Source organism: Benincasa hispida, chromosome 6 (genome assembly GCF_027475165.1).
Source record: "Benincasa hispida cultivar pf3 chromosome 6, pf3_genome.v1.1, whole genome shotgun sequence".
Lineage (NCBI taxonomy): Eukaryota > Viridiplantae > Streptophyta > Magnoliopsida > Cucurbitales > Cucurbitaceae > Benincasa > Benincasa hispida.
Window position 1 is genome coordinate 31,224,418 of NC_143483.1, and position 16,170 is coordinate 31,240,587.

The 16,170-nt window shown below is 34.0% G+C and overlaps 1 protein-coding gene across 6 annotated transcripts; it reads right to left on the minus strand.

Annotated features, from left to right (window-relative positions):
* Positions 1 to 2,774: 2,774 nt before the first annotated feature.
* PKDM7D (Transcription factor jumonji (jmj) family protein / zinc finger (C5HC2 type) family protein) lies at positions 2,775 to 14,982 on the minus strand. Of its 6 annotated transcripts, none has more exons than XR_016530205.1 (14): positions 14,272 to 14,765; positions 13,228 to 13,285; positions 12,812 to 13,122; positions 12,632 to 12,703; positions 12,154 to 12,231; positions 11,507 to 12,034; positions 10,711 to 10,938; positions 9,517 to 9,678; positions 8,899 to 9,267; positions 7,185 to 8,532; positions 6,967 to 7,070; positions 4,185 to 4,275; positions 3,859 to 4,056; positions 2,775 to 3,475 (listed from the first exon to the last, which is right to left on the minus strand). XR_016530205.1 is itself a non-coding variant. In XM_039035262.2 (14 exons), the coding sequence occupies exons 4-14, from the start codon at positions 13,118 to 13,120 to the stop codon at positions 3,161 to 3,163; spliced, it is 3,711 nt and encodes a 1,236-aa protein (XP_038891190.1). In that variant the 5' UTR covers positions 13,121 to 13,122; positions 13,228 to 13,285; positions 13,717 to 13,844; positions 14,272 to 14,895; the 3' UTR covers positions 2,775 to 3,160. The 6 variants fall into 6 exon arrangements, 5 of the variants coding, with proteins under 5 accessions (XP_038891190.1, XP_038891191.1, XP_038891192.1 ...); XM_039035262.2 differs by lacking the exon at positions 4,185 to 4,275 and adding an exon at positions 13,717 to 13,844 and having other exon boundaries at positions 14,272 to 14,895; XM_039035263.2 differs by lacking the exon at positions 4,185 to 4,275 and adding an exon at positions 13,717 to 13,844 and having other exon boundaries at positions 13,932 to 14,889.
* Positions 14,983 to 16,170: the final 1,188 nt, after the last annotated feature.

The window sequence follows — 16,170 nt, forward strand, 5'->3', positions numbered from 1 at the left end:
ATTAACATATTTATTCATATATTTATTATAGTAACTACTAACAAGTTTATGATTTGTTTCTTAGTTTTCATAACGGGATTGAACGGAGTGGCAAATGGAAAAAACAAGGAGAAGGAGAATCATAATTGACAAGCGAACAAATTTGTTTGTATTGATTGGACTTTTGGAATTCAAAACTAGTGTTTAGCTTTTATTTGCTTTTATGTGACTTAAACTTTAAAGGTAGTTGTTTGAAATTTGTGTATTGTGTACTTTAGAGAACTTTTTAGTTTTTAACTTTTTATTGTAGTCGTTTGGATTGATATGTTTTTATGAGTTATTGTGGATTGATATTTAAGAAATTTGTGTATTGTGTACTTTGGAGAACTTTTTAGTTTTTAACTTTTTATTGTAGTCATTTGGATTGATATGTTTTTATGAGTTATTGTGGATTGATATTTAAGAAATTTGTGTATTGTGTACTTTGGAGAACTTTTTAGTTTTTAACTTTTTATTGTAGTCATTTGGATTGATATGTTTTTATGAGTTATTGTGGATTGATATTTAAGAAATTTGTGTATTGTGTACTTTGGACATGTTCTTATTGTGGATTACTGGATTGATATTTAAATTATGTTTAGAGTATAAAAAAAAAAAAAAAAAATAGAATATACAAATTTCAAAAAAATGAACAAGGAAAATAAAAGGCAATTTAAATTATGTGAAAAATTTGTAAAATAAAAAAAAAAAAAAAAAGAATATACAAATTTCAAAAAAATGAAGAATGGAAATAAAAGGCAAGAGAGAGTGGAAGGAAGAAGGAAAATAAAAGGAAGAAGAAACAAAAAAAAAAGTTTAAAAATAGGTAAAAAAAAAAAAAAGAAACCAATTCATGAAACCGAACCGAACCGAATCGAACCGCGGTTCGGTTCCATGCATAAATAATATCAGTTCGGATCGGTTTGGCCTCCAAACCGTACCGATTCCACCCCTACCGCAATCACATTTTTCTTTTTAACTCACTATTCATTTTTTGTTCTTATTTTTTATTATCTTCCAATCAGTTGCGTGTCACGATATTATTTGACCATGCAAGAGGATACAATACAACAATGTTATAACTTCCTCCTTTGACGATTTGAACGATTGAAAATGCTCAAGAACCATTTTTTCAAATATTAAACTATAAAAACTTCCTTTCTTAGTCCACGCTAACAATCATTTATCTCCTTATGTATAAGTAATTATTGTTATTAAAATGGTCTATTTTAATACCAAAAAAGAAAATTATATCAATTCTTTCTACAATATAATATAAATAAATGTCAGTTCACTCTTTGGAGTCTTTAGGACATTATAACTCGATTCAATGTTTCACCCACCAACTTCATAACTCCACCAATTTCAATGATGTAATGAAGTATGCACATTTATTTAGGAACTCCATCTTTTCTTATTTCTCTCCCTCCAATATTTTCAACAACTCCACCCACCGGCTACTACCCTTGACCAACTCTGACAACAATCATCACCAACAACATGCTATGATGGTCACCTTCAGTGGCCGTCTCCAATGCCCAACTCCGATGACCACCTCCAACACCCAACTCCGACAACAACCACAGTGGAGACTAATGTCACTTCACTTCGACAACATCCTTTGACAATCATCTCCGACAGTCAAACTCCGACAATTACCTCCGATAAATACCACCTTTGGCAACTACCTCCGACAAACCACCTTTGACAATCATCTCCAACGACCACTTTTGACGTCCAATTCCACATAACTACCACCTCCAATGGCCAACTTCGATTATCACCTCTAGTCACCAATTCTAACCACTCCATCTATCATTTCCAATGACCAACTCTAACAACCAACTCTGTCAATCATATACTAAAAAAAACTTGGTCAATGAAAGTGTTTTTACATACAAAATAGAAATTATTAGTTCATAGTATTTTGTAGTTGTCTTATATAATAGTTTATACTATGATGACTTTACTTTTGATTTCACCCAAAATGTCTCATAAGATTGATGATAATTATCTTTCCTTATGTACTCATGATCATTCACTTTACCTGCCGTGGGATTTTGATCACATTCCAAACACCAACATACATGCATAATAAACCATAACATACTATTTAACATAAGATACCATAAAAAGTTCTAGACCTCTTGATGTCCTACTTTTTGTATGACAATCATACTTCCCACTAATGTGAAAGTATATTTAAGTTCGTTGTTTGTATGAAACCGAATATTTTGTTAACCTCAAGTATAATGGTTACATATAAAAATTTATCAAATATATATGAAGGTTTTAAATTACATCTTAAATTAGTGTTAAAAATTTAGAAAAATGTGTACAATTGAAAAGTTAAACAAAAGGGCAAGTAAGCAAAATAACCACAAATAAACTATCTTTTTACCCACAAAAAAAAATAATAATAAAATAAAAAAATAAAAAACCCATAATACCCCTAACTTAATAACTCAATTCTACACCTCAAACAAAGACTTTCTAAGTTTACAGACATATTAACACCACATATATTATAACTTCATACTTCAGAACTTAACTCAACATCCCAAACAACCCCTTAAATTTAGTATCCTAATTGTTTATTAGGTCAAATCATAACCATGAGAATTCCAACCAAATAAAAAGAAAAAAGACTCATTGGCGGAGAAAAATTGGCCAAGCTTATAATTTCATCTACATTCAATGAAATCTATAGTTTTCAATCTACCAAGAGTCCAAATTAGATATATAACCAAAGGATGTAAAACAAATTGAAGTTTTATTGAATTTGAAACAAAAGATTCTCTTTTCTACACTAAACCTTTAAATAATTCCAAGAGTAAGTTTGAGAGAATGTATGTGTATTTGGTATTACCTTACACTCTAATCCAAAACAGACAGTGAACACTAAGTCACATTAACATCTGTATCCACCCCCAATAAATTTTCCCACTGTAAGAACCTAATAAAATTTTAATTTGGAGGAATGCCCACTTCCCCTCCTTTTCCTCCAAAAGTTAGAATCACCAGGCTAAAAGAAACATGTACAAAAAAAAAGGGGCCTGATACTGATACCAACAACTCTGTATTTACAGAAGTCGATTAATGCCGCCCTAAGTTGAGTCAAATCAAAACACTGAGCAATGAATCATCTTCGATGACTTTGAATCTCTTCGTCAAGAAGTCGAGCTAACATGCCTTGATCAACTGTTGGCCTATTATCATTTAAAAGAGTGTAGAGTGAGTTTAGTTCTTCTAGGTTTGCCTTCTTCAACAATCCCCTAAGTACTATATCAACTCCAGCTGGCCTAGGATCAACCCCGTGGTTCCTTCCGTTTGTTTGCATGTTACGACTAATTTCTGTTGATTGAGACAGTTGGGGACTATGTACTTGAGGCCGAGAATAGGGACGAGAGTCCCAATACTCACCACATACTCGATTTCGATCCATTGCCTCAATGGCCTGCATAAGTAGAAAGCAAGACACCTATATGAGAAGCCTATTAAGCCTATTAAACCATCAATAGACAGATAAAGTGTTATCCTTTCGAAACAAGCCCACTGCTCGACAACAATGTGGGTCGTTTAGGAGGTACCTATACTACCTTCCCCGCAAATTTTCAGATAGCAACCACCATAGCCAGAGAGATCCCCAAAGTGATTTATTATTTTCAATTCTTCAAATACTTGTAAAACTTCAAGAAATGTATTCCAACCCACACTCTTACCTTTGAAGTTCAAATAACATACATTTGGATCGGCCATAGATCTTAGGTAAATTTTCTATCATTATAATATAGAGTTTGCAACCAATAAAATAAAGGGCATGTTTAAGTAATGGTTTACCTGCACAATTGCCGGTGTAGTAAATCCGAACATTTCTAACCCATCTAAGCTCCCAGGAGGCTGTAGAGGAGGAAGGTTTGTTCTACCCAACTTATGTTGCTTCGTGATTTCCTGATTGACTCGTTCTCTAACCAACTCCCAACATCTGGTAGCAGAAACATGAACGAATACCTCACTTGGACAATGCTCCAAAACAACCTGTAGAGAGATCAAAGAATCTAAGTACAATAGGATCTCCATAAGTACAATAGGATCTCCAATCAACCAAAATCGTAAATTCAAACTCAAGATATAAGCAACAATTAGAAAGATGCAATACATGACACCTGAGAGTGGAACTTGACTGCAGTTAAACGAACGAAACTCACAGTAACTACATTGCCTCTACTACCATTGGTCCATTGCCAAGTAAAATACCTATTCAGAAGATAACTGCTCATATACAATTGCCCCTTCTTAATATCCAGAAATAGATTCAATAAAAGATAGAAAACAATACTCTTAAAGTGGTTTGTGATTTATCCACGACAAAGACGCACTTTGGAAGATAAGAGTAATTAGTATATACAGCATAGATGACCATGTGTGTCTTACAATGACTTCAACGGAAATGGAGGTGGCTGGCCTTAGCCATAGCCTAAATCATTCAAGCTTGGAAACGAGCACAAAATCAGATTTTCAGGAGATCATTGGTTAGATTCAAGACTTCTTTGTAAACTTTTTCTAGGGTATTCAACCTATCTCAATCTAAAACAAGAGATAATCAAAGAGTTATGGAGCTCTGCAAGAACGGGGCCTAAGACTTGGAAGAAGTATTTATAACAGAGAAATTGGCACCATCTGGGAACAGATTTGTTCGGATGTCAGACCCTCAACCTAAGTAGTTATCCTTCGTACGCTTGACAACGAGGATTCAGAAAGTAGTTAATCCTTCAGAATTTTCTTCTACGGAAGCAGAACTGGAAAATTATTATTTAAGGTGTGCATTCAGTACATAATGACTATACTCTACTGTCTCTTTTTTTTTTTAAGGAAAGTTTCTGGTCATCATCTCTTTAGCAAAATATATGTAGTCCTTATTCTTAGCCACAAAAAATCTGTTTTTCTAGTAACTGTGGAGTCACCAGCCATGGTAATTCCAGGATGGCAACATAACTCTTCTGACCGAGTTTTGGGACCAAAGAAGTGCCATCTTCGTGCCATCTCCGTGTCCGATTACCCATCAACAAAAGTCTGCAAGTCTCTTCTAGTGATAGAAACCAACAGCAGCAGCTTTGGCACTGAAGAGACTGTGAACTCCAATGGATACAACCTAAGAAACATGGATACAAAATACTACCAAATACGGATGTGGTGACACATCATTCAATAAAATCTAAGCCATGGCCATGGACACAACAGGGAAACCAAAGATATGAATGCAATATAAATACGATAGGATACGACGATACGCCAATTTTTAAAAACATATGATATGGATATGCTATTTTTTTTAATATATATTTTTGTCTTTTAAGAGTGATGGTTGGTCGGTGGTGTTTGGGCATGGAATGGTAAGGCAGTGAAGAAATAGAAGATGGATTGGGGGGCGTGAATAGCAAAATCAAGACCAGAGAGCTCAGCTCAGTAAGAGAGAAGATCTGATTATTAATTAGGTATTTAAGGTTTTTTCCTTTAAATTTTAGCAGTTTTTTTTATTTCTTTTAGTTTTGCTTTGGGCTGCCAGGTCTTAACAGTGGGCCTTTAAATAAAATGGGTTAGTGGTATAAATGGCAGCTGCAGCTGGGCTTAAATTTTCTAAAAAAAAAAATTTTTTTTTAATTATTGCACCATGCCTTGTTCACATATCTAAAAAGGGACACAGGTATCCAAAAGTTAAAAAATAAATTCAGATACTTCAAATCACGTATCGAACACACACTTGGACGTATCCATACCATACCCTACTCATATCTAGAAGGGGGCAAACTATCCGGAAAAAAATAGATAATGAAAATCACGTATTATATGAGTGTATCCATATCGGACATATCTAATACTTATTCCCAGCACATTTTGAATTATTTGTGCTTTGTAGCCTCTTCGACAATAGGAGAAGCATTAGAACAGACAAAGGTCTGGCTACAGAAACTGAGGCTAGAGCATGCAAGCATCGATCATTAAATGCATTAACAAAACTAGAGTTTTCCTTTGAAGCATGCAAAAGAATTGGTGGTTGGACAAATAAATCATCAATAGACTGAACAATTATGCCAAGGAGACATCCATCTTCAATACAGAGTTAATTTGAAGAATGCCTAGTAGATTCGAAAAGTTTTTTCTAGATCCAAAGAGCTCTTATAAGACATGATGACAAGGAAAATCAATTTCTATGTTGAAAGAGATCCAACCATAAAGACTTCCCTGCTAGTACCATGGATTAGACGACTCTCCCAGAGTTGAGGACTTGGACTTGTGTATTCTCCATTTCTCTCGACGAAGCATACTCTCTTTTAGGATACTCTTTGCATTCCCTTTTAATGTCACTTCCAAAAGAATTTCAAGATTTGGGAGCAATCAGAAAATTTTCGCTATTGCATTAAGAGCCAAACTAATATAAGGTGTTCTACAGAAGTCCCAAGAGTTATTTAACGATATCTTTCCATTTTTCAAATGGGGTTTGAACCCTATTGGAGACCATTATTTTCATTTCTACATTTTAGCACTTTGACAGGAGGAGGAAGAAGGGAAAAAGTAGGAATCAATGAGAAGGAAGAGGATGTAGAGGCAATGAAGGGAGCAATCTAGAAGTTACTGTAAATAGAGCAATAATATGTTCATTTTTTATAATTGACATCAACAAGGTTTTTTTCCCCTGATTTTTTCACGTAAAATGGTTGGCAAATAGCCTGCGGTATAGAAGTTATAGGAAGGTAAGGCCTTCAAATTAATGCAAAAAGAGACATATCAATAATTACAAAGAGTCTTATGGCCCTTACTTCGATAGAAGCCATTCAAGATTGTTAATTCCAAAATGAATGAATGCTTGCCAATTACTTCCTAAAAAATTATAAATATGAAATAAAGGTAACAGTTTAACCAGCAATAGATCGAAGTTACAAAATTTACCATGAAAAGAGGCCCATCCCGTCCAGCATCAAGAATTTCAGAAACATAGTAACACGAAGTTGACGGATCTAAAACACTTATAAACTTGACCCTGCTCTTAAATCCTGCAAAATACAACTCAAATATGAAACTAGTGGAAGCAGGTCATGGTTAAAAAATTGTGGTCGCAATCTGTCTTTCAATAACTAATTAAAACTGTAAAACGGAGATTTTAATACCTTTTGGAAAAATGGCCTGACTGTTTGACCAAGACTTTCCTGAGAGCACGATTCCATATTCTAAAAGCTCAACATTGCAGTTAATCCTCCGAACTACCTTTGCCATTCGAGGACCCTTTTGCCTCTTGAATCTATCCATATTAGCTTGGTTGCAAGATAAGTTTGCAGTTCTACTAGGGTCTAACACACAAGAGGTAGCACTTGTTCCCACATTTCCATGCTTACCCTCATTCAGTTTTCCAGAGCCACATGACTGTGGTTTTTGAGATTCAGCTTCTGTTGACGCTGGAAATACTCTATTGCTATGACCTAATCCTGCATCTAAGCAGGTATTGTTCCGAATGGCATCAGCTGCATTTCTAACTGACAAGTTAATGTTTTGAGTCTGTTTACTATTTAAAGGTACAATGCTCGATTGGCAATTATTCAATCTTTTTTCAATCAACAAGTTGACCTCCTTTTCTCCCATGGTCGTTGCATCAGTCGCAGGAGTGTGCAAAATGGTATTTTCATTGTAGTTGCACAGGCTAGCCTTAGAATCAATCTCAGTGAACCGATCTAAATTTCCCGGCGGCTTTACTGATGAACTTTCAGCTAAACCATTCGAAATCGTCTTGTTATGCTCATCACCTTCATCATCACTTAAAAGTATGACATTTTCAGGACACATTTTATCCGTTGTATTTTTCACTTCTACCAAATTCAGAGCCTTTGTATCTTCCTTACAGGACTGTGAATCTGCATGTCTAGAATTGGTTGCCATGAGGTCATGATTTTCTTTTTTCACCTCAATTTTATGATTTTTCTGCTCAATTTCCTTTCCAGATTCGTTAACTGTGGAAAGTACCTTCTTAACTTCTGAAAAAGAACCAGTAACTTCACATAACTTTTTGGCATTATGAGAAGGGCTGTCAAAAGCAGTTAGAGATGGTAATAATGAAGATTGCCTTAAGAATTCTTTCCATTGAGGATTCCCATGGGACTTGGTTGATGATTGAGAACTCAACTCCCTGGATGTACTGAGCGCCAGGCCAAGATCCTGTCTAGCCCACCTGTATACTGCACTTAATTTTCCCTCCAATGCTTCAAGAAGTATGTTCAATTCACTGATGTCATAGCGAAAGAGAAAAATTCTCTCTTCCCAAGCACAAGAACACAACTGCTTGGCATGATTCAAGCACACATATTTATCTGGTGAACAACGGCACCCGACTGCAGACAGATGCAAGTCAAAGAGGCATGAACTGCATTCTCTCTCATTAGAGGCATCAAAATTGCTCTCCATCTTCATCGTCTGGGAAGAACTGCAAGGAAGGTTCCTCCTTGCACTCTCCATCTCAACACGAGCCTGCCAAACAAAACAATTTTTAGTGATACTATGAATATGCATCTCATAACATTGTTGGAAAAGAAAACTCTACAACTCATACTCCATTCGTTTATGTCCATTACACAATTTGGAAGGGAGGATTCTTAGTCAATATGCTATAGAACTACAATTCTTTAAATTCACGAGTTCAGAACATATCAGTCAGGTACAGTTATCATACATGGAAATGAAAAACCTCTTAGCCGTGGAAATTACTTGGCCTAGTATTTTCTCGATATCTGAATTTCAACATCAACTTCCACAATAAATAAGAACCCTTCTTTCCACTTTTCACATATAAACTTACCAGCAAATATGAGTGATAGGGAAAGAGCAAGGATTTACCTTGAATGCTCTTGCTAAGATTCCATCTTTTCCGCAAACATTATTCCATCTTAAGTTATCCAAAGTATTTTTTTTCAGTAAATTAAGTTCCCAGTGTGCTCTCACAGCTTCTCGAGCAGCACCAAGCAATAGCTTATCATGGGAAATAGTAGTTCTTCGTCCCTGTTCCCGATATAATTCTACAGCAATTTGACCATGGGGCAACCAATCAACTGGAGCTACATTAACTGCCTCTGCACAATTGAAACCACTATTGAATCCTGAATGGTATGCACGAGGGAAGGTCAAAACAAACTCTCCAGGATTCTGAATACACCTATATACAGGTACACCCTCAATTTTCAATATGGACGGAGAAAGTTGTGTGACCTGCTCAAGGATAGGAGTTTAGGCCAACATTTTTACCAAAATATAATTATTAAAATCATATTTTTGCAAATGTTATTGGCATTTTTTATACACACTACTACACACCAATATAAAAGTGATATAACTTGCAAACTCTGCTTTCTGCTTGGGGGGAAAAATTCCATATAAACCGAAGACATTACTAGATCCTGTCCCTTAGTATTTAAAATGATAGGAGGAAAACCACTTTCAATTAGCAAAGGAACTTACCAGTTTATGGAGTAAATCGGGTTGTTCTTGAAAGAGGTTAGGCAAATGCTTTCTCATAGCCTCTTCTAATTTCCCGGCACCATTTCCTGGAACACCATACCAGACTTTGGGATCCCCCCAGTGCATGTAGTTCAGAGAGTAGAGGTGGTGATCTTCAACGTGCTGCAAATCGAAGCAAAAAATCAAAACGTAAGCAATCAATTCAAGCAGGTATCAAAAAGAAATAAATTGACAGCTTCATGCCAGGGATTTTTGTGGAGTAATCAAATAAATTTAATGTTAATTTTTCAAAAAGAAAACCAGCTTTCACATGAACGTTTCACTCTGATAAATTAAGAAACAGAAAAAGAGCCAACAAGATGGAGAAGACTAACAAAAAACAAAAAAATTATAATATTCATTATTGAGCCTCAAATCTCATGTTAGAGCTTGTGCAAAACTTTATTGTTTTCTTTGGAATCTAGAAATTATGATGCCAAATTTCCAGCCATGTTACATCAATATACTTTTGGAGGAGGATTTATCAAACGACAGCAGACAACTAACACCTCTTTCCAGCTAATATGTAATAACTGCCGATATTTAAAATTGTTCACCAGCTTCAACTACAGTTCTATCGCTACTTCAAAATGTTGTTCATCAAAAGTTCTACTTTCAATTAAAAATGGAAATGGTAGGACACTTTGAATGGTGAGTTAGACAGCTTGGAATTGAAATTATATATATTACCAATTGAGAAGGCAACTTTTTTAATTTAAGAAATACAAACTCCCTCTCTATTCAGTGAAGGTAAACCTTTTATAATTAATGAGCTCCGTTGGCTTGACCTCAATTCCAATCCTGATTCATGATGTAAAGTGGTCCTTAAGCTTAATGAAACTACCTAAGCTAATGTCAAATTAATATAACTTTGAGTCCTCAATAAGAACAATGTCCTCCCTTGACATTTTTTTTTTCCTTTTGTTCCAGTGGCGTTTGCATTCTTGAGCATACTTTGTCATTTCCTAAAGATGAAACAAGATCAGAATATATACACTGGAATGAACTCTAAAGTCCACGGGTGCACATGATGGTCTTGCCAACAGGTGACAAGGTCTAGTCATCAATAAAAATGAAAAAGTCCATGCACAACCACACATGAAGAAGGAAAGTAAGTGGAAAATAACATTATATTGAACACATAAGTAGTCTCACCCAGCAAAAAGACGAAAAACACATCCCGATGTATAGCCATGGTACCAAGACTCCAGATATATTACTGCTCTCATAGCTAAGGACCGATCCAGGAAGCTTCGGAAAGTTATTCAGGTTCCAGCCAGATTTTACATACTTCTCTTCATCTAATGTAGAGCCCTCTTGACAGCAAATCTTTGGAAAACCGCTGCCAAACTCTCCAGTTTCCAAATCAGCCCCATAGAGAACCTGGCAAAAGGGAAAAAACCAGAAACTTCAGATCATTGAATAAGGGCAGAACAGAGAAATTACAATTTCTCTCTAAACTTCAAGAGTATCTAAGAGGTCCTTGAACTTTCAGGCATGTGTCTATATGGTCCCTCAATTTATTTAGAGTATATAAACTTTCAATTTTATGACAATTAAGTCCCTTGTGACTAATAGGTCCTTGATATATCATTCAACATTTTTTAAATTTTAAAGACCTACTAAACAAAAAACCGAAAGTTTAGGATCCTATTAAACGTAAAGTTCCAATGGTAAATCTAATAGATCAATTAATTTAAGAAAGAAAAATCAAATAGTAAGGGACCTTATAAATTGAAAGTTCAGAGACTTATTAGACACATTTAAATTTTAGAGATCTATAGGACATAAAATTGAACGTCGGGGGACCTATTAGACACCTTTTAAAGTTCAATCCGAGGACTAAACTTGTAAGTTGTAATTTAGTCAACAAAGAAATCTGCAAAAGCAAATCGTACAGAGCATGAAAGACACAACCAAAGAATTCCAATGTTGACACTCAAATACAAACCTCAATCTCTTCAGTTGGCTTCTCTACCATCCGCCAATACTCACCCTCAATAGCTTCCAAAGACAGTTTCAAATGTTCGTTCTCTTGCAGCATGGATGGGCTACGTTCCTTTGCAGTATCGTTTAGTGGTTTACTAAAATACTGAGTCTTAAAGTCATCTGCATATTCTTTAAACAATGCTAAGGTAAAATCTGGACCAGGATCAAATCCAAATCTTTCGGCCTCAACAAAGCCAGCATCCCCATTTTTTCCATTTAATGTGGTAACATCAGCCCCCTTTCTATTATTAACCCTCCTCCTTTTCCTTCTCATCTGACTGCAAACCCTAGGGTTCTTTCTTATTGAATCTCGATTTTGAAGCTTATCAATCCTTTGGACACGAGTTGCAAATTTAGAACCCTCCCAAATATGTTTCTGCTTCAGGGGACATGGAGGTTTCCAAGAAGATGGTGGGACAATACGACAAATCCCATATGGTTCTGCTTTTGCTCTTATGCTCGCTATATATGTCAAAGTATCTCCAAATTCCTGCACAGTTGTGACAGATTTGGATATCAGACAATTCACAACAATAATTTCAATATCACTTTACAGAAGTAGAGGGAAAAAATGTGATGATACAGGAATCCAGAAGCATTGATAAACACCTCTTCGGTTGGGTAAAACACAGGTGCATCCTCGAGGTTCGGCCGGCAGGATTCTTCAGGACGCCATCTGGCAACAACCTGTTCAACATCATTCTACTCAATCAGACATTCTCAAGAAAGAGTATTGATAGAAAGACAGCAAAAATGTCTAGCGGATCAGTTCAATTTGAAGAATCAAACCATATCCATCCTTAATGTTCAACTACTAGCCTCCTTCCCTCTATTCTGTGAACTCAAAATACTGTTGATGAATATATGTTTCAGGCTAAATTAAGAACTTTCAGAATTCTGACACAATTAACTTGAAGTTCTTGAATGCAAGTTAAGTAAAATATTCTACATATTGAAAAAAGAACATTTCTTTTCAGTGTTAAACAAAAACATTGAATTGAGAATTTAGTATACAAGTAAAAAAGTCATATAATCATATATATAGTAAATTAAATAGTTGTAAATGGAGGTTGATTTGAGTGATAACCTTTTGGCAATTATTACATTGTGGACACCCACGAATGACTCCCTTCGAAAGAGAAGGCCTTGAAGAAAAATTCTGCAATGGAACCCACAGAAAGGCTTAACAAAGAAATCATCATCTTGGAAAATAAATCATAATACAGAAAATCACAATAATGATGAAAGAGAACAACCAAAAACCAACCTGATCTAGACACTTAGTACTATTGATCTCGTCATCAGAGCAGTAATCATATTGTCTATAGTTCACACATGGTTTACGCCGGAGGGACCTTGTAACTTTTGCAACATTAGCAACTTCTACCTCACTTCCCACTTTAACTGGTTGTGATTCAGAGACAGTTGGCAAACTAACAGGGACATTACTGCCTTGTTTTTCATGATTGTGCACCTTCCCTAGAGTAAAGGATATATATGACTCAAAACCTGGTGGAACCGATGGAAAGTCATCACTATCTTCTTCAACGCAGACCCTTAAAAGCTCTGTCCCCATCACTGTGTGTGGAAAAAATTAACAGCAGTCTTCAAAGTGTTCACCATACGAGGAATTCATGGACCAAAACAACCTCAATTGCAACATTTTAGCTACAAAGAGCTTACCTTGAAATTAGAGCAACTATGTCATATGTAAGAAAAACCGTATCCAGTACCACCACATCTGCAAGACAAGCAAACATTGCAAAGTAAATTCCATGACAAAAGGGGAAAAACAATAACGACCCGGCTCTCCCCACTCACACCAGATCGCCAGTGGCAACATGAGATATATTATCAACTATATTAATTCAAGAAGTAGTAACTTGCAAAATTAGTAAGATGGTAGCAAAATAAGTATGTTTGCTTTGAACTCAAAACAATCAGAGCCATGAACAAAAAATAAGTATTTGGAACTTTAAAATTAATCTACACTCTTGAGATAAAAAAAAAAACCATCTTACAAGATATATAAAATTGCATAACTGGTCAGAAACAAACAAGAAAGGCAAAAAAACACGGAAGTACATCATATACTTTCTCAAGTAATGGACTGATTTATACATAAAATATGATAGCCCCAGTTTACAACTGTGACATGAATATGGGAAATACCATCCAGATAAATTAACTCCAAATGCCATACAATAAACTTTTCTTAATTTTGGGTTGCCAAATGAAGCTGGAAAATTGGTAAAAACGAGCATGATCGTGGCACACTTTTACCAACCCATCAAAAAGCCCTATTGCCAACACGAGAAACAAATTAAATAAATAAATAAATAAACAAACAAAAAACTGAGAATTTTGGTTAAAATATTATTACTGACAGAGCTCTCTGGGATTTGCCGAAGCAACAACAACACTTTTAACATTCATCACTATTCTCCGATTCTGAAAAAATGATAATGCAACCCAGCAGCCAGAACAATTTAACATGACCCATTATTTATTTTTTTAATTTAAAATAAAATAAACAAATGAAAACACTCGATCAGACCTAAGAAAAACCTAAATTAGGGCAAATAAAATCAAAATCAAAACTCATGAAAGGGTTAGAACTCAAATGATCCGATCTAACCCTAAGAACTTATAATCCAACATAAACGACCATAACAGAAATTACCCAAATAGAACAAAGAAAATCCACATAAGACAAACAAGACTAACCTTTCAAGGGTATGCCCTAAACAATCGAATCCAAGAATCCATCAAAATTTCGGAGAATAATAATTCAAAAAAACAAAAAGGAATTAGAGAATTTTCTTTGCAACCATTTCAAACCAGTGGAAAAAGGGTAAATCTGGAAGAAAAAAATTATGGAAGTAGAAGAATGGAATTAGATTTCATTGAAACAACCAACCAGAATAGGGAAAAAAAAAAAGAAAAAAGAAAAAATTCACAGATATTTCTCAAACTTGTAGGGAAAAAAATAAAAACCCTAGCTCAAAAAGGGGTAATCCATATATACCTAACAGATTAAATGCCCTTTTTCCATGGTTTTTCTTCTGGGTTTAATTAAAATAATAACGCTAACAAAAGAAAAGAAAGAAAAACGTGTTTTTTTTTTTTTAAGACTAAGGATTAAGGGATGAATCTACGATAGAAAAAGGGGATTCGGGAATGGGATTTGATTAATTATTATTAAAAATGAAAAATATAATGAGAATGTAACTTTGATTAAATGGATTAATTTTTGTGTTTTGGTTTGTTTGTTCATCTTTTTTTTTTTTGTTTTTTTCTTTTTTTAATTAGACATTTAATTGAAGAAAGTGAAATAATGTACCTGGGGATGTTTGGTTGGGAGATGGGGAAGGGGGATTTTTAAGGCCGCGTTTGGTTTGGATGTGGATAGTTAAAAACTTAAGAAAGATCCCCCTTTCATTTATTCCAATTTCCAAATGCTCCATTTATTTCAATTTTGTATATAAAAAAATAAAAATTAATAAAATTAAATTAAATTAACTTTTTTTAAAAAAAAGTGAAAATAATTTCAAACAAGTATATCTCACAAAATTGTCCAATCACAATGCACCACATAACAAAATTTGCTTTGAAATATTTTAATATATTTTTTATATATGTCGTGAAAATGGGATGCATAGAGATTAGTACATCTTGAGATGTATCTAAATATTGCTCTTTTCAAAATACGTGTACTTAGTCAAATGTACTTTTTTTTCGACTTTAAAATTTTAAATATAAATACAATTAGTCTCTAAATTTTTGTGATGTAAATTTTTAGTTCTCGATTTTTTAAAAAGAGGTTTAAAAGATTTTTAAATTATTTTTTGTTATTTTAAATAGAATATGACATTTTAAAATTTTAATTTCAGGGAAAAGAAATAGTTTTTAGTTATTGTTCTAATTTAAAATGATATAATTATTTAAAACAATAATTTAAAAAAATCTTTGAATGTTTTAAGAATTGTCTATTAAAAATACCAAACATACCTGTTTTTAAAAAATTGGAGGCTAAAAAGATAGTTTGGAGGTGAAAGAAATTGGGAATCAAATTTTGGTTTGGTTTTTTAAATTATTGGTAAAAAGTAGACAACTGAGGAAGAAGTTTGGAAGTAGAAGTAATGTCCATAGATATTATTTTAAAAAACAAAATGGTTACCAAACGGGACCTTCATTTTTGTTTTTTGTCTTTTAAAATTAAGTTGACGTCCTCCCAAATTCTTATCATGATCTACATATATATATTTTTTTAAGTACAATAGATAGATTTTTAGTCAAATTCTGAAAACAAAATAAATTTTTAGAAACTACTTAATTAAGTTTTCAAACTTTGGTTTAGTTTTTAAAAACATAGATAACAAATCAAGAATTTAGTGGTGGAATGAGTATTTCTATGCTTAATTTTGAAAATAAAAAAACTAAATGGTAAGCATACGGACTAACTTTTATGTGAAAGGTTGAATTAGTTTTCTTTAAAACTCATTGTATGTTTGGAATATATTTTTAAGTGTTTGATTTAGAAAATAAGTCAGTGTTGAAAAAGTTTGAATGTTTGTCAACTATTCGAAATAGTTCTCAAGTATATTTTAATTAGTTTTAATTAAA